The sequence below is a fragment of the Gekko japonicus genome, unplaced genomic scaffold (assembly GCF_001447785.1).
Source record: "Gekko japonicus isolate JY-2015 unplaced genomic scaffold, Gekko_japonicus_V1.1 scaffold3925, whole genome shotgun sequence".
NCBI lineage: Eukaryota > Metazoa > Chordata > Lepidosauria > Squamata > Gekkonidae > Gekko > Gekko japonicus.
In genome coordinates, this window is record NW_015176090.1 from 70395 (window position 1) to 95981 (window position 25587).

At 48.0% G+C, this 25587-nt stretch overlaps 1 protein-coding gene and 1 pseudogene across 1 annotated transcript in view; both read right to left on the reverse strand.

Annotated features, from left to right (window-relative positions):
- The window catches only part of LOC107123492 (zinc finger protein 239-like), a 34182-nt gene extending 29435 nt beyond the window's left edge, over nt 1-4747 (reverse strand). Inside the window, exon 1 of the mRNA XM_015426745.1 lies at nt 4733-4747. Coding sequence (XP_015282231.1) covers nt 4733-4747 — 15 coding nt within the window. The remainder of the gene's footprint in view (nt 1-4732) is intronic.
- Nucleotides 4748-4806: 59 nt separating this feature from the next.
- LOC107123493 overlaps nt 4807-25587 on the reverse strand; it is a 38634-nt pseudogene continuing 17853 nt past the window's right edge.

The window sequence follows — 25587 nt, forward strand, 5'->3', positions numbered from 1 at the left end:
GGTAGAAGACCTAGGCAGTCAAATAGTGTGTTTGAGAATTAAACATACTCTGCTTGCAGTGCCCAAGTTCTCTCATGCCTAGCACACCAAATAATAATATACTTTATTGTCATTGTACACAGTACAACGAAATTAAAGGTGCAATCATTTCAGTGATCTACAGCCATACACATATACACTCACACAACCATTCACAACCATCCCATAACTCCCTTAAGGTTCACATTGCAACTTAAACCACCAATGTCACCCAAATTCCAATTCATACAGCATTTAAAGCAATAATAGCTCTCGAATAAAAACTGTTTTTTAATTGTCCTATATCTTCTACCCGAAGGCAGCAGTTCAAACAGGGAGTGTTCAGGGTGTGACAACTCCTGCAAAATGTTCTTTGCTTTTTTCAAGCATCGAGAACTATACAAGTCCTCCAGGAATGGGAGAGGGCAGCCAATAATCTTCTGGGCTGTGATGATAACTCTCTGGAGTGCTTTCCTCTCCACAGCCGTACAACTGGCAAACCAGGCACAGACGCAGTATGTTAAAATGCTCTCTATTGAGCAACGATAGAAGGACATCAGTATTTTCTCACTCAAGTTATTTTTATTTTAAAGTCTGAGAAAAAAGAGCCTCTGCTGGGCCTTCTTCACCAGAGCAGTGGTGTTAGCGCTCCAGGTCAAGTTTTGCTCAATAATCACTCCCAAAAACTTAAAAGTAGCCACCCTCTCCACACGTTCTCCACCAATAAACAGTGGCTGGATGTCCGTTTTGTTCCTCCTATAGTCCACTACCAATTCCTTGGTCTTGGTGGTGTTGAGGATCAAATTATTTTCCCTGCACCAAACACAGAGCCGTTCCACCTTGTCCCGATAAGCAGACTCATCATTTCCAGAGATGAGCCCCACCAATGAGCTCCTGCACCTCTTTTTCTACGAAATGACTGCTGTGTAAATCTAATAAAATAAATAAGTAATAAATAAACTTGATTGCTATAATTTGCTCTACGCTGGGCTGCCCTTGGGGCTGCCCTTGAAGTTACAGCTTGGGTCCTTACAGGGACACCGGTAACAGCACACATACAACCTGTGCTCAAGTTGAGTACCGTGTAAGGTTCAAGGTTTTGGTCTTGACCTTTAAGGGCCAAAAGTTAAAAACATAAGTATAAAAAAGAGTGTTTATTTCAAAGACATATAAAAACCTTGCAGGGACCCAAACAAAGCCTCATAAAATGTTCAAAGTTACAAATGCACAAAAAAGGACAGTGTAGTATGACCTCATGCATTTCAGCTCACAAGAACCTTCTTCAAAGGTCAAATAATAGTCCAGGGGTCATTTCCTGCGGGAGCGCACAGGAGCGGTGCTCCGGCAGTAAGGAGCCCAGGGGGTGGGCACATGCAACAAGACCCGCCCCCTGCCCCCAGCAGGCCACAAGGAGCAAGAAGCAGTCAGGTAAGTTGCAGAGCCCCCCCCCCAGCCTGCCTTCAGGTACAAGCTCTCCCTCCTCTGCGAGGACAGATCTGCACGTCCCCCCCCCCAATAGCCAGCAATCCAAAACAGTCCAGTGGCACCTTTAAGGCCAAGTTTTATTCAGGTACAAGCTCTCCCTCCTCTGCAAGGACAGATCTGCACGTTCCCCCCCCCCAATAGCTAGCAATCCAAAACAGTTCAGTGGATCCTAAGTGGTGGGTGTTGCCTTCGAACACACTTCCGGTGATGTCAGGGGGTGTGGCATATGCAAATGAGTTATGCTAATGAGTTATGCTAATGAGCTCCTGTACCTCTTTTTCTACCAAATGACCCCTGGTCAAAACAATGTGTTGCTGTTCAACCATTTGATCCCTGGCTCATCCCAATGTCAGCCATTCACACCTTGGCCACCCATGGAAGATCCTTACCCAGAGACGCCACGTTCCCGTAGTTCTCCAGCATGACTTCCCTGTAGAGAGTTCTCTGGCCCGGATCCAGCAGGGCCCACTCCGCCTCAGTGAAATCCACGGCCACCTCCTCAAAGGAAAATGGAGACTGAAAGGAAAAGCAGATTCCCTCGTCAGGGATCACGTCCAGTCAAGCAGAGACGGCACCCTGGAAGGGAGTCGTCTGGGAGGATACAGGATGTCAGGCTTGGGATGGGTCAAGGGAACGGTGGTCAGAGCCTCTCTTGCCCAGACACCTTGTAGAAACTGCAGAAGAAAAAGCCCCCCTGAGAAAGGAGGGGGGACCCATGTCGTCCCCTGCTCATCTCCCCTACCTGTGAACCAAAAAGGGCTAAGCTAAACCATATATATAAAAAAGTACAAATATTTATTAAGGTGTACACGTGTTAAAACTTTCCTGATTAAAAATTGCTTTGTCTAAGATCAGACTGTAAAAGCTTGTCCACTATACATACAAATGATGGGTAAAAACTCAACACCTGAAGACCAAACGCGTTTCGGCCCCTAAGGGCCGAAAATAGAATTTTCACTTTGATGGAGGGGCGCACATTCAGACCTACAAAATCGCTGTTACCAGAATAAGTTGTGGTGGTGATATGGCTATACCTATGGCCCATCACTAATACCAGGAGTCCAATTATAAGTAGACAAGGAAACAACATCTGGTGTAATTATATGTACTAGAATTCTGTAACATGTGTGTCTAGAATATATATATAATAGTGACCACTGAGGAAGGCCCTTAGGGGCCGAAACGCGTTTGGTCTTCAGGTGTTGAGTTTTTACCCATCATTTGTATGTATAGTGGACAAGCTTTTACAGTCTGATCTTAGACAAAGCAATTTTTAATCAGGAAAGTTTTAACACGTGTACACCTTAATAAATATTTGTACTTTTTTATATATATGGTTTAGCTTAGCCCTATTTGGTTGATAGTCATATCCTGGGCTGAGTCCCCCCCCCCTTTTTTTTCCAGTTTTCATCTCCCCTACCTGGACAGGAGATAAAGTAGCTGTTTCCACACCTCTGGAAAGACGACGGCTCAACAGCATCTCTCCACTGCCTGTTAGGAAGAGAAAGGAGGAAGGAAGGGTGTATGTCGTGACTTCTTATTCCATTTACTTGTTTGTTCCCTGCTTCACGCACCCCCTTCCCAGGAGTCTGAAACTTCACCCAATGTACACCCCAGAAGGTCAGAATAGAACCAACGGGTGGAAATTAAATCAAAAGCATTTTCAGCTAAACATTAGGAAGAACTTTCTGACAGTTAGAGCAGTTCCTTTAGTGGGACAGGATTACTCGGGAGGTGGTGGGCTCTCCTTCTGTGGAGGTTTTTTAAGCAGAGGCTAGATGGACATCTGAGAGTTCTGTGAACTGAGGCAGATCCTGAGAGGGAGGGCAGGAAGGGTTGCCTCAGTGCTTATTTCTTGTGGCCCTTTCTTACACACCCAGGGAAATGCTGATCGCCACTTTGGGGTCAGGAAGCAATTTTTCTCCAGGCCAGTTTTGGACACGGACCCTGGAAGGGTTTTTTTGCCATCTTCTGGGCATGGAAAACCAAAAATATAGAAGCTGTAATGATGTACAAAACGCTTATAATCTCACAATAATAATACAAACATTATTTCAGTTTGACTGTTTATTTTTGCATTATTATTGTGAGATTATAAGCGTTTTGTACACCATTACAGCTTCTATAAGGAGCTGCGGTGGCTCAAGTGGTTAAGACGCTGAACTGCAGGCTGTGGAAGGTCGGTAGTTCAGCAGTTCGAGACCCGGGTGCCGCATGACGGAGTGAGCTCCCGTCTCTAGTTCCAGCTCCTGCCAACCTAGCAGTTCGAAAGCAAGAAATTGCAAGTAGATAAATAGGGACCCCTTCAGTGGGAAGGGAACAGCGTTCCGTGTGCTTTGGTGTTTAGTCATGCCGGCCACATGACCACGGAAATGTCTTCGGACAGCGCTGACTCTTTGGCTTTGAAATGGAGATGAGCACCACAACCCTAGAGTCGGATTCGACTGGCTTTCGAGCAAGGGAACCTGAACCTTTACCTTACAGCTTCTATATTTTTGGTTTTCTACGCTAGCTGTAACCCCTCAGTTTTGTTAATCTTCTGGGCATGGAGCAGGAGTCATTGGGGGTGTGGGGATTTCCTGCGTTGTGAATTTCCTGCGCTGTGCAGGGGGTTGGACTAGATGACCCCGGAGGTCCCTTCCAATCTTAGGAGTCTGTGTATTGCCCTCAATGAATTTGTCCAATCCCCAGTTAGTGGACATTGAGCCCTGTGTGTTATGTGAAGAAGTATTTAATTCTTTTCCGGAGCCTGAACTCTCTCCCCATCAAATCCACAGTGTGCCCTAATTGCATCCAGGCATGATGAGTCCTTACCATAAATTTATAGAAGCCCCCCTTAGGCTGGTAGTAGGCCAACCGGATAGAAACAAGGTACATTATCTCCTTGCTTCACAAGACCCGGAGATCATTGAACTGACCGCTAAGTTTCTTCATGGTTTTATAAAACGGAAGAATGACTCTGAGCATATTAATGATTCTTAATTTATAATTTTAAAAACTTAAGTTTAAAAGTTTAGATTTTAATTTAGTGCATGACTCAGTTATCTTCTGTATGGTCAAATCTATCTTGTGACAACCTGACGTATGTTATAGGCCTGACATATCTTTGGAATGGTTTACCATGATCATCCATTTTATAATCTCTACAGGATTGTATTAATACTGGGAAATGTTTATTTTAATATTGTATGCCAATAAAAGGTATTTGACACTGACACTGAGTCCTTACCATAGGAGAGGGCATCTTGGGCTCGCTCCTGGGCCTGCGCCCTCTGCCCTTGCTCCAAGGAAGCTCCTTCCGCCTCAGGGAACATTGTTTCCTTCTTCACGGATGGGGCCCACACCTGAAACAGTATCAGGGGAGAGAGGAGTAAGAGATGGCTTGGAAAAGAGACCCAGGAATGGATCCTGCCCCAATCCCAGACTCTGCACCCTTCCCTCAGCAGACCTGGTGAGTCATCTGGAGGGATCAGAAATTCTCATTAAACAGGCTGCTTAAGGAGGCTGTTAAACCTCCCATTGGATGATTCACACCTGGACAGATGTCTGGCAGGGAACCTTTAGGATAAGGCCAGACATCGTTGCTCGAATCGGACATACCTGGAGGGAATCCCCCTCACCTGTCCTGCCTGCCTCTTCTCCTCTGCCTGACTCAGGAGGAAGCCTTCGGCCAGGGCCACCGCCTGGGAACTGGTCTCCGGCCCACATCCTCTCACCCAGCCCTGCATTTCCTGGGGCAGGAGGGTCAGGAACTGCTCCAGGATCACCAGGTCCAGGATCTGCTTCTTGGTGTGCCTCTCTGGCTCCAGCCAGTGGCTGCAAAGTCCGTGGAGCTGGCTGCAAACCTCTCGGGGCCCATCGACCTCCTGGTAGCGGAACTGCCGGAAGCGTTGGCGATGGACATCTGAGACTGCAGTGAGCTGATAACAGATATCTGGCCCCGGGCTTTCCCAGAATTCAACACCACACCCAGCTTCGGCAGAATAGGGGCCTTTTCTTGCTGTCCCGCCACTTTCAGGTCCTTCTTGGTCCTGCCCTTCCATCTCCTGCCCCTTCTATTGAGACACCTCCATCTGTGAAATGATGCCTGAATTCACTTGGCTGTGAAGAGAGGCTTCTCTCTGGTGGGAAGGAGACACACAGACAGTCACATGGAAATGAGAAGATAATGGAGATACATCAGTGAACATCACACACCTTCATATGCTCAGGAGACATATGAGAATCGCCCTGTTGGAGCAGAACAAAAGGGCTTTTGTGGTTTGTAGACCAGGGTTAATAACATTTTTCCATATTACAAAGCAAGCTATTTTAGATTTGCCTCCATGATTCTTGGGGAACATCAAGTGTCTCTGTTTGGAAGAAGGAGGAGGAGGAGGAGGAGGGGGAAACCTGTTGAGACCATTCTTTTGCTTATTGTTCCTGCTGGCTTGGGTCTATTCCTCAGAGGAGGAGAGATTGGATTTTTACCCTGCTCTTCACTCGGAGTCTCAGAGCAGTTTACAAACTCCTTTCCCTTCCCCTCCCCACAACAGACACCTTGTGAGGTAAGTGGGGCTGAGAGAACTCTTCCGAGAACTGCCCTTTCAAGGACAGCCCTTGTCAGATGGGTTGCCCAAGGTCATCCAGCAGGTGCAAGTAGAAGAGTGGGGAATCAAACCCAGTTCTCCCAGATGAGAGTCCGCGTATTTAACCATGACACCAAACTGGCTCTCTCAAGAATGCTTATTTATTACAATCACCATGCCATGTAAATATTTGCAAGATGGCATACTGGTTATCAGTCTGCCAAATTCAAAAATAGTAAATAGCATGTTTTTATATATTCCTTATAGCAACCAGCTTGTCAGAACTATGCTTGACAGCCCTTGTCAGAACTATGGGTTGCCCAAGGTCATCCAGCAGGTGCAAGTAGAAGAGTGGTGAATCAAACCCGGTTCTCCCAGATGAGAGTCCACGTACTTAACCACTACACCAAACTGGCTCTCTCAAGAATGCTTATTTATTAAAATCACCATGCCATATAAATATTTGCAGGATGGAATACTGGTTATCAGTCTGCCAAATTGACTCCATTCAAAAATAGTAAATAGCATGTTTATATATATATATATAGCGGTTTACAAATCTCCTTTCCCTTCCCCTCCCCACAACAGGCACCCTGTGAGGTAGGTGGAGCTGAGAAAGCTCTTTCGAGAACTGCCCTTTCAAGGACAGCCCTTGTCAGAACTGTGGGTTGCCCAAGGTCATCCAGCCAGGTGCAAGTAGAAGAGTGGGGAATCAAACCCAGTTCTCCCAGATTAGAGTCCAGACACTTAACCACTACACCAAACTGGATGTTAACAAGCTCAGCCTTTCATTACATTGGCTCAGTCTGTCGTAGGGCCTAATTCTTAAGGTAAGCCCAAAACAGACAAGAGGGGCAGGTGAACCCTTTACCATTGTACGCATCATTCTATAGGCCTGAAGTGTTAGGCAAGAACTCTGTCCGAGCAACCAGCTGAGACGGGGAAGGAAGGTGTCTGTGTGAAGAACGAGCAGCTGAGATTGAGAGAGAAAAGCAGACAGGCTGAGATTTGGCTGAAGAATACTGAGGTACAGAAATGCTCCCTCTGGGCTTCTGATGTGGGGTAGGGGACCTTCTACTCTGTGGGAATTCCTCTGGCTTCCAACCTTGCTCAGCTCTGGCAGGATATCTGTCACGAAAGCTAACAGTACCAAGACACGCCAGAAGGCTCCAGGGCTTTCTCCTGCCAAGGGGAACCAACCCAAGTCAACAGCATCCCTTGGACATTCTTTCTCCTTGAAGAAGCAGGGCGGAGGTCACAAGTCTGTCACCCAGAGAAGAATCCCAGTTTTCTCCTGGCCCCATCTTCGAACTCGCCCTGACAGAAGGGCCGTTTCCCAGAGTCCAGCATCTTTGGGGAACAAGCCTAAGTCCAGGCCTTGGACAACTCTGGATGGCTACCAAGTGCGTCAGGAGATACGCGCACCCAAGTGCTGCTGGGATCAGGGCCGGCTCACTCACTAGGTGGACTAGGCGATCGCCTAGAGCAGGCCGGCCCTTAGGGGCACCAAACTGCACCCGTCCCCGTACTCTGGGAGTTTCTTGATTATTTGTGTTTTTCATTCTTCCTAAAATGCATTTATTTTTGAACATTGGTGGGCGCGCCGGTGGGGGGGGGGGGCGCCAGAAGGGATCCCCGCCTAGGGTGCAAAATAAGCTGGGGCCGGCCCTGGCTGGGATGAAAAAGAGCCAGAGGAGGTGAAGAATTCTGGTGAATGCGCAAGGTTGCCAACGCCGGGTTGGGAATTCCCTGGAAATTTGGGGCTGGAGCCGGGGGAGGGCAGGGTACAATGGCACAGAGTCCACCCTCCGGAGCAGCCATTTTTCTGAACACAAACTGATCTCTGTGTCTGGAGAACAGTTGTAATTTGAGACGATTTCCAGGCTCTTCCTGGATATTGGAGAACCAGAACAGCCATGTTTACATTGTTTGACTTATGCATGGGTAAATTCAAGAGCTGTGGTTCCAGGAAAATTTATATGCCTGAAGATTTGTTTGAAACACGCAGGTTATGCCCGGGAGGCATGTTGCTAGGCCTGCTTGCGAGCTGAATCACCTCATGGGAAGATACATCTACTAGGCTTGCTGGCTAAGCTGAATCATCACAGTGAGAAATACCAGCTGCCTGCTAGCTTTATCTTATGGATCATCACTTGAGAAACGTACAATAGGTTGCTGCATTGTTCGGTGCACATAACTGTACATTGGTATCTATCCTCCATCAGGAAGAAGACAGTTGGACTCTTCATGTTATATAACTTAGGTCTGAAAGTGTTTGAAATGTTGATGTTGCCGTTTGAAAGTGTTTACAATACACTAGAGTTGATGTTGTGTATGAAAAGCAAATATATTTAGCTATAAGTACATGTCAATATTTGTCAGCGAGCTGCCATTTCCTTGGGACAAGTCTCGTCCCTTTCTCATCCCCGCCCCTCCCTCACTCCTGTGGTTGTTATTCTTTTCATGTTAGGCATCTGTAACTGCCAAGGTTCTCCAGCTGGTGTGATGGGGTATTGTGTCTTTATGCTCTGGCTTGTTTAGGTTTCCCGTGTGAACTCAACTTGTGTTTATGGAACTGGCCGTTGCTGTTCTCAGGCCGCTTCGCGCCTTTTCTAATCTGTAACCTAACGAGGGAAATGAGCTCATTGGTTTAAACCTTGTTTGAAGTTCCTTTAATACACCTTCCCTGGGTATTGTAGTTATTCCTAACAATCTCTGTATGTTCATGATCAACCATGCTTTGGAAATAAATCTTGCTTCTTTTTGAACGTGGATCTATTCTCCTGATTTGGGATCTAACAATATTTTGTTTATTATTTCAACACAGTGTTTTCTGTGTTTTATCTTCCTGGATATTGGCACCCTTACATCAGGGAGATGTTAGATGGGCCAGCCAATCCGCATGAATGAGTCATCCCATTTGACCCCCATCTGGGACTCCTTTCCCAGGTGGAACGAGGGGGCAGAGGCGATGGAGTTGGAACAGCCAGTGTTCCTTCCCAGTGCATCCACTTTCCAAAACACTGCTACGGGTGGGCACTAGAACCCACATCTATGGCACTCCCAGAATTACAACCGCCCTCCAGCAGGCAGAACTCGGTTCCCCTGGAGAAAATGGGTTGCATGGGAGGGAGGACTCCATAGCTCCCGTGTGAGGGTCCTCCCCACCACCCCCTCCCTCCCCAAAATTGGCCTTTCACAGAATCCACCCCACCGCCCCCAAATGTCCAGGAATTTTCCACCCAGCAACCTTCCTCCCTTTCCAAGATCTCAATGCTTAAACACCCCCACCCACCACCCACTTACTTATAGGGAAACCTTCCCGGGATTCCGTAGCACGGCTTTTCCCTGCTGTTGCTTATCTGAAGCCTTTCCTCTTCTCCCCCCCCCCATTCAGAAGCAAACCCCCCCCCTTGCCCGGCCTCTCTAGCAAAGAGCTCGGCGGCTTTAACCCTTTCCGTGCTGCAGCGCGTCGCCTGTTGTCTCCAGGAGGCGCTTCAGCCAGGCTGCCCTCGGCGAAGCCCTGTGCAGCTCGGTGGGGCTGCTCGGGAGTCACTCTGCGCGGGGTTGCACTCCCAGAGGGTCCCGTGCTGTTCAGAGAAAGGGAGGCTGGAGCTGGGTCCCAGCAGCTTATTCATCTTCCCGGCCAATGTTCCCTCTAAGCTGAGTGAGTGTGAGCCAGCTGACAGTTTTTTAGCCTCCAGCTCACAGATTTTTTGTCTCCGCTCAGGAAGGAGGGCTCCAGAGCCAACTAGCTGATGCAGTAGCCAAATCGCTCGCTGACAACTTTAATGCCAGGCGCTCACTAAGTAGAATTTTTGCTCACAAGACTCCACAGCTTAGAGGGAGCATTGCTCCCAGCATATGGATTCTAAAACCAGTTTGGTGTAGTAGTTAAGTGTGTGGACTCTAATCTGGGAGAACCAGGTTTGATTCTCTACCCCCCGGCCGCCTCCGCCTTCACTTGCACCTGCTGGATGACCTTGGGCAAGCCATAGTTCTGTCAGAGCTGTTCTCTCAAGGGCAGTTCTTGAGAGAGCTCTCTCAGCCCCAGGTACCTCACTGTCAGGACCCACAGCAAAACAACGAAGTACACACTTCCAGGAAGGTTTTACTTTTATTAAAAAGCCATAGATGCATTAGCATGAGCACTGTTAGGAATGGCGGGCTACCTGTGCGCATAATAGGATATAGGGCATTCATATGCACCCCCCCAAGCAATACCAAATTAGGTGGACACCCGCGCACGGGAGATGGCAAGACTGTATAACGGTTGCGATGCTGGGAACTAAGAAGCTCCCACGGAAGGTAGACACCACAAACTCCTCCAGTAACCCATTACAGATAAGCGTTGCAGCTAAGCGCATGGGAAGGAATGTAAAGCAATTAGAAGGCCTCTCCACACCCATGGCAGCTTAGCTGACACTCACAGGGTGTCTGTTGTGGGGAGGGGAAGGGAAAGATTGTAAGCTGCTCTGAGACTCCGAGTGAAGGGCGGGGTATAAATCCAATCTCTTCTCTTCTTCTTCAGTTGGGGATTTTACATTGCTAGATGATAGATTCAGGTGGGGGAGCTGTGTTGGTCGGGACCAGCAGAATAAAGTTTAAGTCCAACAGGACTGTTAAGACCAACACAGTTTAATCATGGCATAAACTTTCCTGTGCAAGCACACTGTATCTGATGAAGTGTGCTCGCCCATGATTGCTCTCTTGAAGTATTTGAAGGGCTGTCACTTAGAGGAGGGCACGGAGCTGTTCCTCTTGGCAGCAGAGGAGAGGACTGGCATTGATAGGTTTAAATTAAGGACGGGGAGGTACCAACCGGATATTAGGGGAAACGTTTTTGCAGTAAGAGTTGTGCAATAGTGGAATCAGCCGCCTAGGAAGGTGGTGAGCGCCCTCTCACCGGCAGTCTTTAAGCAGCAGCTGGACAAACACTTGTCAGGGATGCTCTAGGCCAGCGGTGTCGAACTCATTTGTTATGGGGGCTGGATCTGACATAAATGAGACCTTGTTGGGCCGGGCCGTGTGTGTCATAAAATGTAATGCCAGGTACGGTAAAGGTTTCCCTTGCTCGAAAGCCAGTCGAATCCGACTCTAGGGTTGCGGTGCCCATCTCTGTTTCCAAGCCGAAGAGCCAGCGCTGTCCGAAGACGTTTCCGTGGTCATGTGGCCGGCATGACTAAACACCAAGGCGCACGGAACGCTGTTACCTTCCCACCGAAGTGGTCCCTATTTATCTACTTGCGATGTCTTCCTTTCGAACTGTTAGGTTGGCAGGAGCTGGAACTAGAGATGGGAGCTCACTCCGTCATGTGGCACCCGGGTCTCGAACTGCTAAACTACCAACCTTCCATAGCCTGCAGTTCAGTGTCTTAACCACTTGAGCCACCGCAGCTCCAGGTGCCAGGTAGCGGAGATATAAACTTTATAAAGGACACAAACACAAAGGGGTTTTGTTACTTAAAATAAAAGCATGCTTAAAACATGAGCACTCTGGCAATATTTTGTTTATTTAACAGTGTCTGATAACAGACACCTCTTGCTCTGAATTATTGCATCAAAACGTCTGTGCAGTTGCAATCTTGAGTCTGCTGCTCAGGTGTGTATCTGTAAGCTGCAAACCTACAATGGCACAGCAGCAGCAGAACTGGAAGAAGATGCCGAAGACAGCCAGTTCCACTGCGGGCCTGATAGAAGCCCTCCGGGGGCCTAATCCGGGCCCCGGGCTGCATGTTTGACACCCTGGCTCTAGGCTGATCCTGCACTGAGCAGGGGGGTTAGACGAGATGGCCTGTATAGTCCCTTCCAACTTGGTGATTCTATGAGTCTAAGTCAGTACAGCCAACTATACATTACATAAAAAGTAACTAAAGGAACTTCTCCCAAAATAAACTAGGTGCCTCAAAATTGGCCACCAGCTTCAGGAGGATCGTGGGAACTGTGGTACACTCAGCCGGCCAGAGGAAAGTCCTCTTTGCGAATGACTTGCGCCTGCTAACTGGAGTCCAGTCCCTTGATGTTTTATCAGGGATCCCTCTGTATTCTAGCAGCAGGTGTGGATGAGACAGAACCTGCAGAGAAACCCAGTGCTGTCTCTTAAGAGAGTCCAGAATCTGTTCGTGGAGAGAAGCCATCTTGCAGGAAATGAGGGACCCAGGCTGTGACGGGCTTTGTACATGATGGTGAATAACTCCAACTTAGCCTGACAAGAACACCAATTCAAGCAGAATCACCCCTTAGGTTTTAACTGAGCCAACTTTCTGAGAGACTTATCTCTTTTTGGTACAATGAAATATTTGAAGCCGGACTTCAGATCTCATGTCAGTGGAACAAGCAGTGAACTTCTTAGAGAGGATGATTTTATTGACGGACAGATGAAATCTATTCATGCAAGTACAGAAAAATGCACGCAGTAAAAAAATCAGGTCTACTAACAATTCTCAGACTTAACTAAACACCTAGGCATTGTAACTCTATCACTTTTAGCCAAGTCATTCTTTAAGTTGATCGGCAGAAGGCTGTGTACAATGGGAAGCTCGGCACATGTGATATGCTCATCCAATAGAAGATCTTTTTTTCCCTTTCTTTTTTTAATAAGGTCTTTTCTGATTGGAAGCCACCAGTAGAAAACCTGATTTTTTCCCCCTTTCTTTTTTTAATAAGGTATTTTCTGATTGGAAGCCACCAGTAGAAAACCTGATTAGACCCTTGCGCGACACTTTGATAGAGGTGACACAGGAAGAGAAATACAACTTTTGAACTTGAACATGGGATTGCCCTCCAAATAAAACAACTGGACCCTAAAGCAATTGTGCAAAGGAGTAACTATACCACATGGACTAGAATACATCTGAATAAGCGCCACCGGGGCTTTTTTTTTGTAGAAGCCCAGCAGGAACTCATTAGCATAATAGGCCACACCCAACAGGATAAACTCATTAGCATATTAGGTCAGCTCATTGGCGTATTAGGCCACACCCCATGCCTTCTGTTGGCTTGCCTGGGCAACCCCCCTCCCTTGAAGGGAAGGGAAGGCAGTTTAAACTGCCTTCTCTTGGCTTGCTAAGGCGCCCTGCAGCAGCGGGGCGCCTGGGCAAGCCGGTCCTTGGAGGGGAGGGGAGGGACGGGGAGGCATTTAAACTTCCCTTGGCTTGCCCAGGTGCCCCATGGCTGTGGGGAGCCCAGGCAAGTTGGCCCTTGGACAGGCTGAAAAAGGCCCGATTCGTCCAGGGCCCCCCCTTGCCAGCCCGCCTTGGAGTTGCGGGGGGGTGGGTTTGTCGCTCTCCAGGCCTTCCCTCTGTAGCCACACACGCAGAGGTTTTGGCTGTAGTGGGCGTGGCTAACTCTGAAGCCAGCTGGAACTCCGTTCCTGTGCCTTCCTGCCCAAAAATAGCCCTGACAGCCATTAAATTCTCAAGGTTATAAGACTCAGGACAGTCGTTGTCTGCAATTCCAGAGCAACTATTCTCCTATTTCCTCAATTATATGAATGAACTGTCACGGCTCAGAGGTGGTTATGAATGTTGGTTCTTTTCCAGACCAGGAGTTGAACTGTACAGAGGTTATGAAACTGCATAATGCATAAACATTCGTAAATATAATTAAAATCGTGAATACACAACATATTTCCTCTCCCCTGGGTGCATTCTTTGGTGGGAAGTAAGGTGTGCCCTCTAACGGAACTTTTCCCACACTGCCAGAGGTCATTTCGGGGGGGATCGCAGTTCCCCCGGGTGAGGTGCGGGGGGCGGGGCACATGACGAAGCCTCGCCCCCTGCTTCCGGCCCTCATTTAGCCAGGAGGCAGGAGAAGAGGGAGGGTAAGTTGCTTCCTCCCTGCCTCTCCCCACCCCTGCCTGCCTGGGGCCAGGGAGGGCCTTCACGGGGCGTCCTTGCACTCCCACCGGCCTTGCAGGTCCACCGCTGGGCCCCTCATGGGGCTTGGCAGTGGAGCTGCAAGGCCGCCACTGGCAGCCGGGACCGTTGGGGGCGGGGTGTGTGGCCTTATGACACATGTCCGGTGATGTCAGGGTGTGTGGCATATGCTAATGAGTTATGCTAATGAGTTCCCCTAGCTCTTTTTCTACGAAATGACCCCTGCACACTGCAGGCATTGCTATGGAATCTCCCGTGTGAATTCTTTGATCCGGAGTAAGAATGTAACTCTACCTGAAGCTTTTACAACACTCCAAGCACTTTTATGGTATCTCCTCTGTGTGGATTTTCTGATGAACACTAAGGCGTGAAGTCTGAGTGAAACTTTCTCCACACCAGGGCTTTTTTTTGTAGAAAAAGCCCAGCTGGAACTCATTAGCATAATAGGCCATACCCAACAGCAGGAACTCATTAGCATATTAGGCCACACCCATGTGTTGCTAGAAGTGTGGTCATCCAGCCACACCCACCTTTCGCTTCTTATTCTCTTTACCTTGTTTGTTGTCAAAACCCAGGGCTTTTTTTGGAGCAGGAACTCCTTTGCATGTTAGGCCACACACCCCTAATGTAGCCAATCCTAATGAGTTCCTGCTGTTGGGTGTGGTCTATTATGCTAATGAGTTCCTGCTGGGTGTGGCCAACTTGGGAGCCAGCCGGAACTCCGTTCCTGCCCAAAAATAGCCCTGCTCCACACTCCATGCACTTATGTGGTTTCTCCCTTGTTTGAATTCTCTCTCTCTCAGTATTTTTGTATTTTTATGTGCAAGTGTGTGTGCGCGCGCGTGTGTGCATGTGTGCCCCTGGAAGTCATATTGACCTCTGGTGACTGACCCCTACTGGGGGCATGGAGGATATTCAAGAGAGCTGGCTGAATGAAGCCTGCCATTGTCTCTGGATCTGGTATTCCAAGGTGGTCTCCCATCCAAGTACCTGCCAGAGTTGACCCTGCTTAGCTTCCGAAATCTGATGAGATCAGGCTTGCCTGGGCTATCCAGGTCAGGGCTCCCTGTCTGAATTTTCTGATGGACACTGAGATGTGAATTGCGACTGAAGCTTATTCCACAATCTAAACAAAGAGAGATCACGAGATGAGGTGAAATAATCAAACTACATATAACTATTTGAATGTTTTGGTGGTAAATAAGCTGATTGTTCCAACAGAAGCTTTCCCCACACTCCAGATATTTTTATTTCTTCCCCCCCGTGTGCGTCCTTTGATGGGAAGTAAAGTGTGTACTCTGACTGAACTGTTTTCCACACTGCAGGCATTTATATGGCTTCTCCCCGGTGTGAATTCTTCGATGGGAAGTGAGACTGGTACTTACAGTGAAGCTTTTCCCACACTCCAAGCATTTGTATGGTTTCTCCCCTGTGTGAATTCTTTTATGGGAGATGAGGCTATCTTTTCTTCCAAAACTTTTCCCGCACTCCCAGCATTCATATGGTTTCTCCCCTGTGTGAATTCTTCTATGGGAGATGAGGCTATGTTTTCTTCCAAAACTTTTCCCACACTCCAGGCATTTATGTGGTTTCTCCCCTGTGTGAATTTTTTGATGAACACAAAGGTGCGATCTCCGACCAAAGCTTTTTCCACACTCCAGGCATTTGAATGGTTCCTCCCCTGTGTGAATTCTTTGATGGGAAGTAAAACTGGAACTCTGTCTGAAGCTTTTTCCACACTCCAAACATTTATATGGTTTCTCCTCTGTGTGAATTCTTTTATGGGAAGTAAGACTGGAACTCTGTCTGAAGTTTTTCCCACACTCCAGGCATTTATATGGTTTCTCCCCTGTGTGAATTTTCTGATGGACACTGAGGTGTGAACTCCGACTGAAGCTTTTCCCACACTCCAGGCATTTGTGTGGTTTCTCCCCTGTGTGAGTTCTTTGATGGGAAGTAAGTCTTTTTTTCTCACAGAAGTTTCTTCCACACTCCAGGCATTTGTATGGTTTCTCCCCTGTGTGAATTCTTCGATGGGAAGTAAGAATACTACTGTGACCAAAGCTTTTCCCACACTCCATGCATTTGTATGGTTTCTCTGCTTTGTGAATTCTTTTATGGGAAGTAAGATTGGAACTCTGACTGAACCTTTTCCCACACTCCAGGCATTTGTATGGTTTCTCCCCTGTGTGAATTCTTCGATGGGAAGTAAGAATACTACTGTGACCAAAGCTTTTCCCACACTCCATGCATTTGTATGGTTTCTCTGCTTTGTGAATTCTTTTATGGGAAGTAAGATTGGAACTCTGACTGAACCTTTTCCCACACTCCAGGCATTTGTATGGTTTCTCCCCTGTGTGAATTCTTCGATGGGAAGTAAGAATACTACTGTGACCAAAGCTTTTCCCACACTCCATGCATTTGTATGGTTTCTCTGCTTTGTGAATACATTTCACTGAAATTTTCCCTATTTGCAGTGCACTCATTCCTGTTGTCTCCTTGACACATATTTTGCTGTAGAGAGTCATCCCCCTGTAAAAGACCAGAATGATTACTTTGTTTAGGTGGGTGTTTTCTCTCTTCCTTCCTTGTTGCATTCAAATATTCAGACTTCTCTTTCACAACTGAATATGTTTCCTCTTTTTCCATCAATTGGTGATCTTCTGCCTCATTCGCTGACCGCCCCACATCTACTGCTGAAAGAAGAAAGGGATACCTGGTGTGAGGATATGACACTTTTGAAATGTACCTAATTTTGACTCCAGTAGCACCTAAAAGAGCTCAAGTGGTTAAGACGCTGAACTGCAGGCTGTGGAAGGTCGGTAGTTCAGCAGTTTGAGACCCGAGTGTGCCGCATGACGGAGTGAGCTCCCGTCTCTAGTTCCAGCTCCTGCCAACCTAGCAGTTCGAAAGCAAGAAATTGCAAGTAGATAAATAGGTACCACTTCAGTGGGAAGGTAACAGCGTTCCGTGCGCCTTGGTGTTTAGTCATGCCGGCCACATGACCACGGAAACGTCTTTAGACAGTGCTGGCTCTTCGGCTTTGAAACGGAGATGGGCACCGCAACCCTAGAGTCGGACTCGACTGGCTTTCGAGCAAGGGAACCTTTACCTTTACCTTTAGCACCTAAAAACTAACAAGATTTTCCAGGTATAAGCTTTTGAGAGTTAATGTTCCATTCCTCAAATTTGACTTAGAACGGAGATCTCTCAGTCTTTATATCCCAGTCAGAGGGTGGGAGGGGTGTTGCAAAAAAGAAACTCAGGATGCAGAGGTACCCATGCACATCACAATTAGCTAGTTTAAAACAAAGGAGAAATGCTTAGGGGCAGAACAGAAATGCTTGGGTCAGAAAATTAGCATCTGTGAGAGATAAGAATCCCATGCCCCTGTCAGCAATCATGCACTTTAATTTCTCCTTGAAGTTTCTCTGTTTAAGGACTGCCATTCTTAGGCAATGCTCCCGCTAAGCTGTGGAGTCCTGTGAGCAAAAATTCTACTTTGTGAGCTACTGGCATTAAAGTGGCGAGTGAGCAATTTGGCTACTGTATAAATTAGTCTGTTCTGGAGCCATCCCTTCCCGAACTAAGACAAAAATCTATGAGCTGGAGGCTAAAAAAACTATGAGCTAGCTCACACTAACTCTGCTTAGAGGGAACACTGCTCTTAGGTTCATTTGTTCTTTTGTGTAGGGATTGGCCTGTTTGCCCAACAGAAGGCCATTGCTGCCATTTGCTGGTATATACAGCTTTGGAAGGTAACAAGTGAATGAACTTGTTAGGCAATGTTCCACCTAAACTACAGAGTGCCATGAGCAAGCCTATAGTTCCCTAGACGATTAATACCATAACCTTGTAAAAATCCCAGAATGAATTCTTTTAAACTATATTTTAAGGATGATTTCAACATTACAAGTGAAAACAGAATCAAGTTTTGTTAGAGAAATTTCTTTAAATTTAACTTCTCTCTTCTTCTTTTCTCTGTTTTCCAGAAATTGTAAACACTGTCAATATTAATATTATTACCAGTAGACATATGAAGGTTAATTCTCATTAAGTTCTCCAGGTGATCCATAACTAGGCAATTCCTAATCTTAGTTTTAGTGGCTTCCATCAAGCTTAAAGCCCTCACACAATCAGTACTTGAGGGTTGAAAATTTCCACAAACATCTAGAAGATTTAGTTCACTTACCAAATACTCCCCAAAGGGAATTTACTTCTTAAATACATGCTCCACAAAGGGAATTCACTTCCCAAAGACAGACCGAATGGATTTGCACTTCGTAACTGAGTATTCTCTTGCATGATGCACACTTAAAAATGTTTTACACAATTGACAGCTTCCTCAGCATTTAATAAAGCATTACGCTTTCTGCTGAGAAGGCTTTTTTTGACTTAAACTAGTGTGCACACAAAAAAATCGGTAATTTGGGGGTTCGGGTATCATGAACCTGAAAAATATTGATACTTCCCAATATTCCCGAATCTAAATATCAGCATGGTATTCGGATTCGGGAAATAATTAGGATTGCCGAATTTATTTGGCTCCATTATACTCTATGGGACCCACTGTGCTGTTTGGTTTAAGAAGAAGAAGAAGAAGAGATTGGATTTATACCCCACCCTTCACTACCCAAAGGAGTCTCAGAGCGGCTTACAAACTCCTTTCCCTCCCCCTCCCCACAACAGACACCCTGTGAGGTAAGTGGGGCTGAGAGAGCTCTTGACAGAAACTGCTCTTTTTCAAGGACAGCTCTTATCAGAACTACGGCTTGCCCAAGGTCATTCAGCCAGCTGCAAGTGGAGGAGTGGGGAATCAAACCCGGTTCTCCCAGATTAGAGTCCGCGCACTTAACCACTATGGGAGGAAGCTATTAAACACCTCTGTTTCGCTCCCCCCTGCTTTGGAGTAGGTGTGGAGTGAAATGGACCACTGAAATGGCATCCTCCCATTTAAACTGAACAGCTGACAGATGGACCTGCCACGCTGTACAGTTTAAATGGGAGGAAGCCATTAATACCCTCTGTTTTGCTCCAAAGTGGGGTGGGGGCAAAACAGGGTACTTAAATCCCATTTAAACTGAACAGCTGACAAGGGGACCCACTACGCTGTTCAGTTTACGTGCAAGGAAGCCATTAAACCCCTGCATTTCGCTCTCCCCCACCCCGCTTTGGAGCAAAACAGAGGGTTTTAATGGAAGTGAAACGTAGCACTGAAATGGCTGGCAGCTAAAAATGGCTTTTTTTCGGGCTCAGCTGTAAAAGTAAAGGTAAAGGTTCCCTTGCTCGAAAGCCAGTCGAGTCTGACTCTAGGGTTGTGGTGCTCATCTCTGTTTCAAAGCCGAAGAGCCAGCACTGTCCGAAGATGTTTCCGTGGTCATGTGGCCGGCATGACTCAACACCAAGGTGCACGGAACGCTGTTACCTTCCCACCGGTGGTACCTATTTATCTACTTGCAATTTCTTGCTTTCGAACTGCTAGGTTGGCAGGAGCTGGTACTAGAGACGGGAGCTCACTCCATCATGCGGCACACTCGGGCCTCGAACTGCTGAACTACCGACTTTCCACAGCCTGCAGTTCAGCGTCTTAACCACTTGAGCCACCGCAGCTCTGATCTCTGATCTGTATTTCAGCTTACATAATAACTGAAAAATATCGATAAGGTATTTTTCGGGTATTTATTCAGCTCAGTTTCTGCCAAATGCACACCCCCTAGCTCAAACCTAAAATTCATCAATACTTCTACACACCTTGGGCAAACAAACAAGCAAAAAAATTCTATTTGCCACACAATGGAAGTTTGCACCTACATCTCTGAGAGGTGTGTGAAAACCAGAGACATAATGCTTTTAAAAAAAGTGCTGCAACCTGGTTTATATTATTTCAAAAAGAGGGCCTAGCTAAACCGAGAGTGCGAAATAAAATGCAAGGTTAGAGGGAATTAAGAGCAATAAAACAGGGATGTTGAAAAAGTTGGAACTGCTGCTGCTACAGCAACGTGAGAGAAGGTAGAACTTTGAACTGTTTGAAATGCAGCAAATCAGTTTGAAATGCAGCAAAGTAGCCACCGCCCAGAGCCACAACCCAATAAAGGTCCCGTTCACACGCGGCGATTTGGGCCAGTTGCGGGCCAGTTTGGGGGCGGATCAAAGCAGCGCGATCACACCACCACATCTGGGAAGCGTTCTGCTTCCGCACCCGAACTGGCCCAAACCCGGGAAGAACCGCCGCAAAATGAACCACCTACCTCGGTGGTTCAAGTGGACGCGGCGCTTCTTCCCGGGCGTCTGATCGCCGGCGCTCCCTTGCGCCGGCTCAACCCCGGCCCGGAGCCGAACTGCGCATGCTCCGACATGCGCAGTTCGGCCGGCCCCCGGTTAGGGCTGTGTTTTCTCCCCGGCGTTTGATCGCGCCGGGGAGAAACGGCGGCGCGGCCGGGGGATCCGTGAGATCCCGCCGCGCCGTGTCAACATTGGCGCGGCTTTTAAAAGCCGCGCCTTCTAGCGCCTTTTCCCCTGCGTGTGGCAGGGGCCAAAGATAGACAGACAGACTGACAGAGGTCTGTTTTAGGCAGTTCTGTTTCATGTCTCACAATCAAAACATGGATCCCTTTGGCCTTTAAGTCACAGGGTAAGTAAAAATCTGAATTATCTGACGAAACACTTAATAACATATAAGAACATAAGAGAAGCCAATGTTGGATCAGGCCAAAGGCCCATCCAGTCCAACACTCTTGTCACACAGTGGCCAAAAATACCAGGTGCCATCAGGAGGTCCAGCAGTGGGGCCAGGACACCAGAAGCCCTCCCACTGTTGCCCCCCCAAGCACCAAGAATACAGAGCATCACTTGCCCCAGACTGAGAGTCCCTATCTATACCTTGTGGCTAATAGCCACTGATGGACCTCTGCTCCATATGCTTATCTAATTCCCTTTTGAAGCATGCTTGCAGCCGCCGCCACCTCCTGTGGCAGTGAATTCCCTGTGTTCATCACTCTCTGGGTGAAGAAGGACTTCCTTTTATCCGTTCTAACCCGACCGCTCAGCAATTTCATCGAGTGCCCACGAGTTCTTGTATTGTGAGAAAGGGAGAAAAGTACCTCTTTCTCAACCTGCTCCATCCCACGCATAATCTTATAAACCTCGATCATGTCACCCCCTCAGCCGTCGTTTCTCCAAGCGAAAGAGCCCCAAGCGCTTTAACCTTTCTTCACAGGGAAAGTGTTCCGACCCTAACACAAGTCGTAGAAACATCAATACTCTGTTCAATTTCAGCCCTGACCCGGATAGCCCAGGCGAGCCCGATCTCGTCAGATCTCGGATGCTAAGCAGGGTCGACTCTGGCAAGTACTTGGAAGGGAGACCTCCTTGGAATGCCAGCAGTCGGGAGGCAGGGGCAGGCTTCATCCAGCCACCTCTCTGAATATCCTGCAGGCCCCACTAGGAGTAAGTTACCAGAGGTCGCCATGACTTCCGGGTGCGCACGCGCGCACAAATACAAAATATTCAATTTCAACCGGCCCAGATTCCCAGCCACAAGACTTAAAAAGATAAAAGGAATGGGGGGAAAGATAGGAGGCTGAATACAATTGCCTTTTCAGAGAGGCACCTTGGGAAGCTGCCGCCGCCAGGCCAGGAGAGGAATCTCGGCCTTTGTTTACAGCCTGGGTCGGCCTCCTGTGTTCCCTGAAGGTTGCCCGCCCCGCTCTCGCCAATGCTCCCTCTAAGCTGTGGCGTCCTGTGAGCAAAAATTCTACTTTCTGAGCTACTGGCATTAAAGTTGTGAGCAGATGATTTGGCTACTGCATAGATTAGTTTGCTCTGGAGCACTCCCTTCCTGAGCGAAGACAAAAATGTATGAGCCGGAGGCTAAAAAACTGTGAGCCAGCTCACACTCACTCAGCTTAGAGGGAACTCTGGCTCTCACCATTCTGTCCCCCCGCCAGACACCCCCATGCCCCAGGCGGGCTCCTTGGCCCCGAAGGCAGACCAAAGTGGTGCCTTCAGGGCTGGGGGTTGTTTTGGCAGCCCCTGTGCACAGAAAGGAGAGGCGGGGAGGGGTGTTCCTCTCATTCCCCTCAGGGACCCTGGTATTGGAGGAGAGGTGGGAGGCCCTCAAGAAGAAGGAGGAAAAGAAGAGATTGGATTTCTACCCCGCCCTTCACTCCCCAAGGGAGTCTCAGAGCGGCTTACAATCTCCTTCCCCTTCCCCTCCCCACCACAGACACCCTGTGAGGTAGACGAAGAAGAAGAAGAGACTGGATTTATACCCCGGCCTTCACTACCCAAAGGTGTCTGAGCGGCTTACAAACTCCTTCCCCTTCCCCTCCCCACCACAGACACCCTGTGAGGTAGACGAAGAAGAAGAAGAGACTGGATTTATACCCCGGCCTTCACTACCCAAAGGTGTCTGAGCGGCTTACAAACTCCTTCCCCTTCCCCTCCCCACCACAGACACCCTGTGAGGGAGGTGGGGCTGAGAGAGCTCTGACAGAAACCGCTTTTTTTCAAGAACAGCTGTGCCAGAACTACGGCTTGCCCAAGGTCATTCAGCCAGCTGCAAGTGGAGGAGTGGGGGAATCAAACCCGGTTCTCCCAGATTAGAGTCCGCGCACTTAACCACAACACCAAACTCCTTGGGGAAGAGCCTGTCCTCAACCAAAAGCCTAGCAGAACATCTCTGCCTTACAGGCACTGCAGAAAGGTAATAAATCGTGCAGGGCATGGATGTTTTCCAGCAGAGTGTTCCACCAGGTGGGGGCCAAGACCAAAAAGACCCCGGCTAAGGACAGCCAGATCTCTCTCGGACCAGGGACCACCAAGAGATGTTTAGTCCCCGAGTGTAATACTCTATTGGGGGCATACTGAGAGAGGCGGTCCCGAAGGTATGTGGGTCTCTGACTACGAAGGGCCTTAAAGGTCAAAAACAGAACCTTGAACTTGATCTGTTGCTCCCCTTGATCTGTTGTGCAGCACAGGTTGAATGTGTGCCATCTGGGGGTGTCCCTGCAAGGATCCCTGTGGATGCGTTCTGGACCACTTGGGAGTTTCCGGGTCAACCACAAGGGAAGGATGAGCAACGTATATCCCTCAGGACTAAGTAGATTAATTTGAAATGTGGTGTTGGAGCGGATAGTTTTACGCAGGGCTCCTTTTGTGGAAAAAGCCCAGCAGGAACTCATTAGCATAACAGGCCATACCCAACAGAAGGAACTTATTAGCCTATTAGGCCACACCCATGACAGCACAACTCATTAGCATATTAGGCCACACCCCCGTGTTACCAGAAGTGTAGTCATCCAGCCACACACACCTTTTGCTTCTTATTCTGTTTACCTTGTTTGTTGTCAAGACCCAGGGCTTTTTTTGGAGCAGGAACTCCTTTGCATGTTAGGCCACACACCCCTAATATTTATTTATTATTTATTAATTTATTAATCAAATTTATACCCCGCCCTCCCCCGAAGGGCCACACCCCGAAGGATAGCCAATCCTAATGAGTTCCTCCTGTTGGGTGTGGCCTATTATGCTAATGAGTTCCTCCTGGGTGTGGCCAACTTGGGAGCCAGCCGGAACTCCGTTCCTGTGCGTTCCTGCCCAAAAATAACCCTGGTTTTACGCATATTGTGCTTTTACGAGTCCCTAACATCGCATCCACCTGCTGTGTAACTGTTCAGTGCAAAATGGGGTGAAGGCAGAGAGACAGATTGCAAAGAAAGAAAAGATACAAGGAATGGAGGGGAAAACAGGAGGAGGCTGAAGAGACAGGAGGAGGGAGTCCAGGGAGGGGGGTGACCATCTGTAAGAGGTGAAGAGATCAGGAAAGAGAGGAGAGAGGATCCCCGTTGGAGGCTCCTGGCTCCCAACCTGGCCGGCCCATCCTGAGTGACCTTGAGTTTACGTCTCCAGTACCTGGCATGACATTTTACAGCACACGTGGCCTGGCCAGTTTGGTGTAGTGGTTAGGAGCGCGGACTCTAATCTGGGAGAACCGGGTTTGATTCCCCACTCCCCCACATGCAGCTGCTGGTGTGCCCTTGGGTCAGTCACAAGTTCTCTCAGAGCTGTTCTTGAAAGAGCAGTCCTCGAGAGAGCTCTCTCTCAGCCCCACCTACCTCACAGGGGTGTCTGTGGTGGGGAGGGGAAGGGAAAGGGATTGCAAGCCACGCTGAGACTCCTTCAGGTAGTGAAGGGCGGGGTTTAAATCCAATCTCCTCCTCCTCCCCCCGACAAAGTGAGATTTTTACAGGAGATCCGGCCGTCCTAACAAATGAGTTCAATGCCTCTGCAAAAAACGGCCAAGTGTACGTTCAAAAAGCGAATCCAGACTCAGACGTGAGAGTGCGACATCCGAATTGGCGCTGGCCCAGTCTGCCTGCTTCTACAATAAGACTCATAATTGCAGGGTATAAATCCAATATCATCATCATCATCATCATCATCATCATCATCATCATCATCATCATCATCATCATCTTCTTCTTCTTCTTCTTCTTCTTCTTCTTCTTCTTCTTTTTCCCTGGCTCTTTCCCCCACCCCCACGGGGGGGGGATCTTCTGTGTAGAACCCCCCCCCCCCCTTCCTAAACCCCCCCCCAGACACTTTGTTGGGGAACCTGAGAAAGCCAGGACTTCCTCTGGAAAATGCTGGATTTTATATTGGCGTACTGTACGCACCAGACCCTGTACAATCACATGCAATACTGCTCCATGCCGGGGGAAGGGAGGTAAAACGTGGTCACGTGAGAACTGCCTGGGGTTGCTTTGAGTTATAGCTCTACCAAGGCCTGGCATCTCTAGGGAAAGGGACCTCCGGCAAAACTCTGCCTTCCAGACGTGGACAATACAGGGCTAGGCTTGGCCTAAGGGCCATAAGAGTCGGCAGAAGGGAACTCTTGTCCCGGGTTGAAGATCTACAGGCACCATTTCAGCCTCCACAATTCATCCGAGCTCTTTTCCGGGCAAACCTTGAGGATAAACAAAGCCACAGACATTCACCAGCCCTTGGAAGGAAGCTCAGGCAACACACCGTCCCAAGAGAGAGATCTTCAGCCCCTACCTGCCAGTCCCTCCTCTTGATCGCAGCCCGGGAGAAACAGCCCTTCCTCTTCTTCCAGCCGGGATATCAGGTCTGGTTTGGAAACCAAAGGTCCTGTTAATCAGAGAGAAAATCCCACAAGAGTAAGAGCTCTTCTCTGTGCCCATCAATGCAGCAATTCCAAACCAATAGAAAATGGCAAGACAAAATAATGAAGTTGCTTCTCTCCCCCTCCCCCTTTTACTTTTCTTTGAATAATTTCAGGAAGCAACATCTGGTTTAATTATATGTGTATTAGAATTCTGTAACAGGTCTATGAATGTGTGTCTAGAATATATAGATAATCGTGACCACTGAGGAAGGCCCTTAGGGGCCGAAACGCGTTTGGTCTTCGGTTGTAAAGTATTTACCCATCATTTGTATGTATAGTGGACAAGCTTTTATAGTCTGATCTGAGACAAAGCAATTTTTAATCAGGAAAGTTTTAACACGTGTACACCTTAATAAATATTTGTACTTCTTTATATATATGGTTTTGCTTAGCCCTATTTGGTTCGTAGTCATATCCTGGGTTGAGTCCCCCCCCCCCTTTTTCCCCCCAG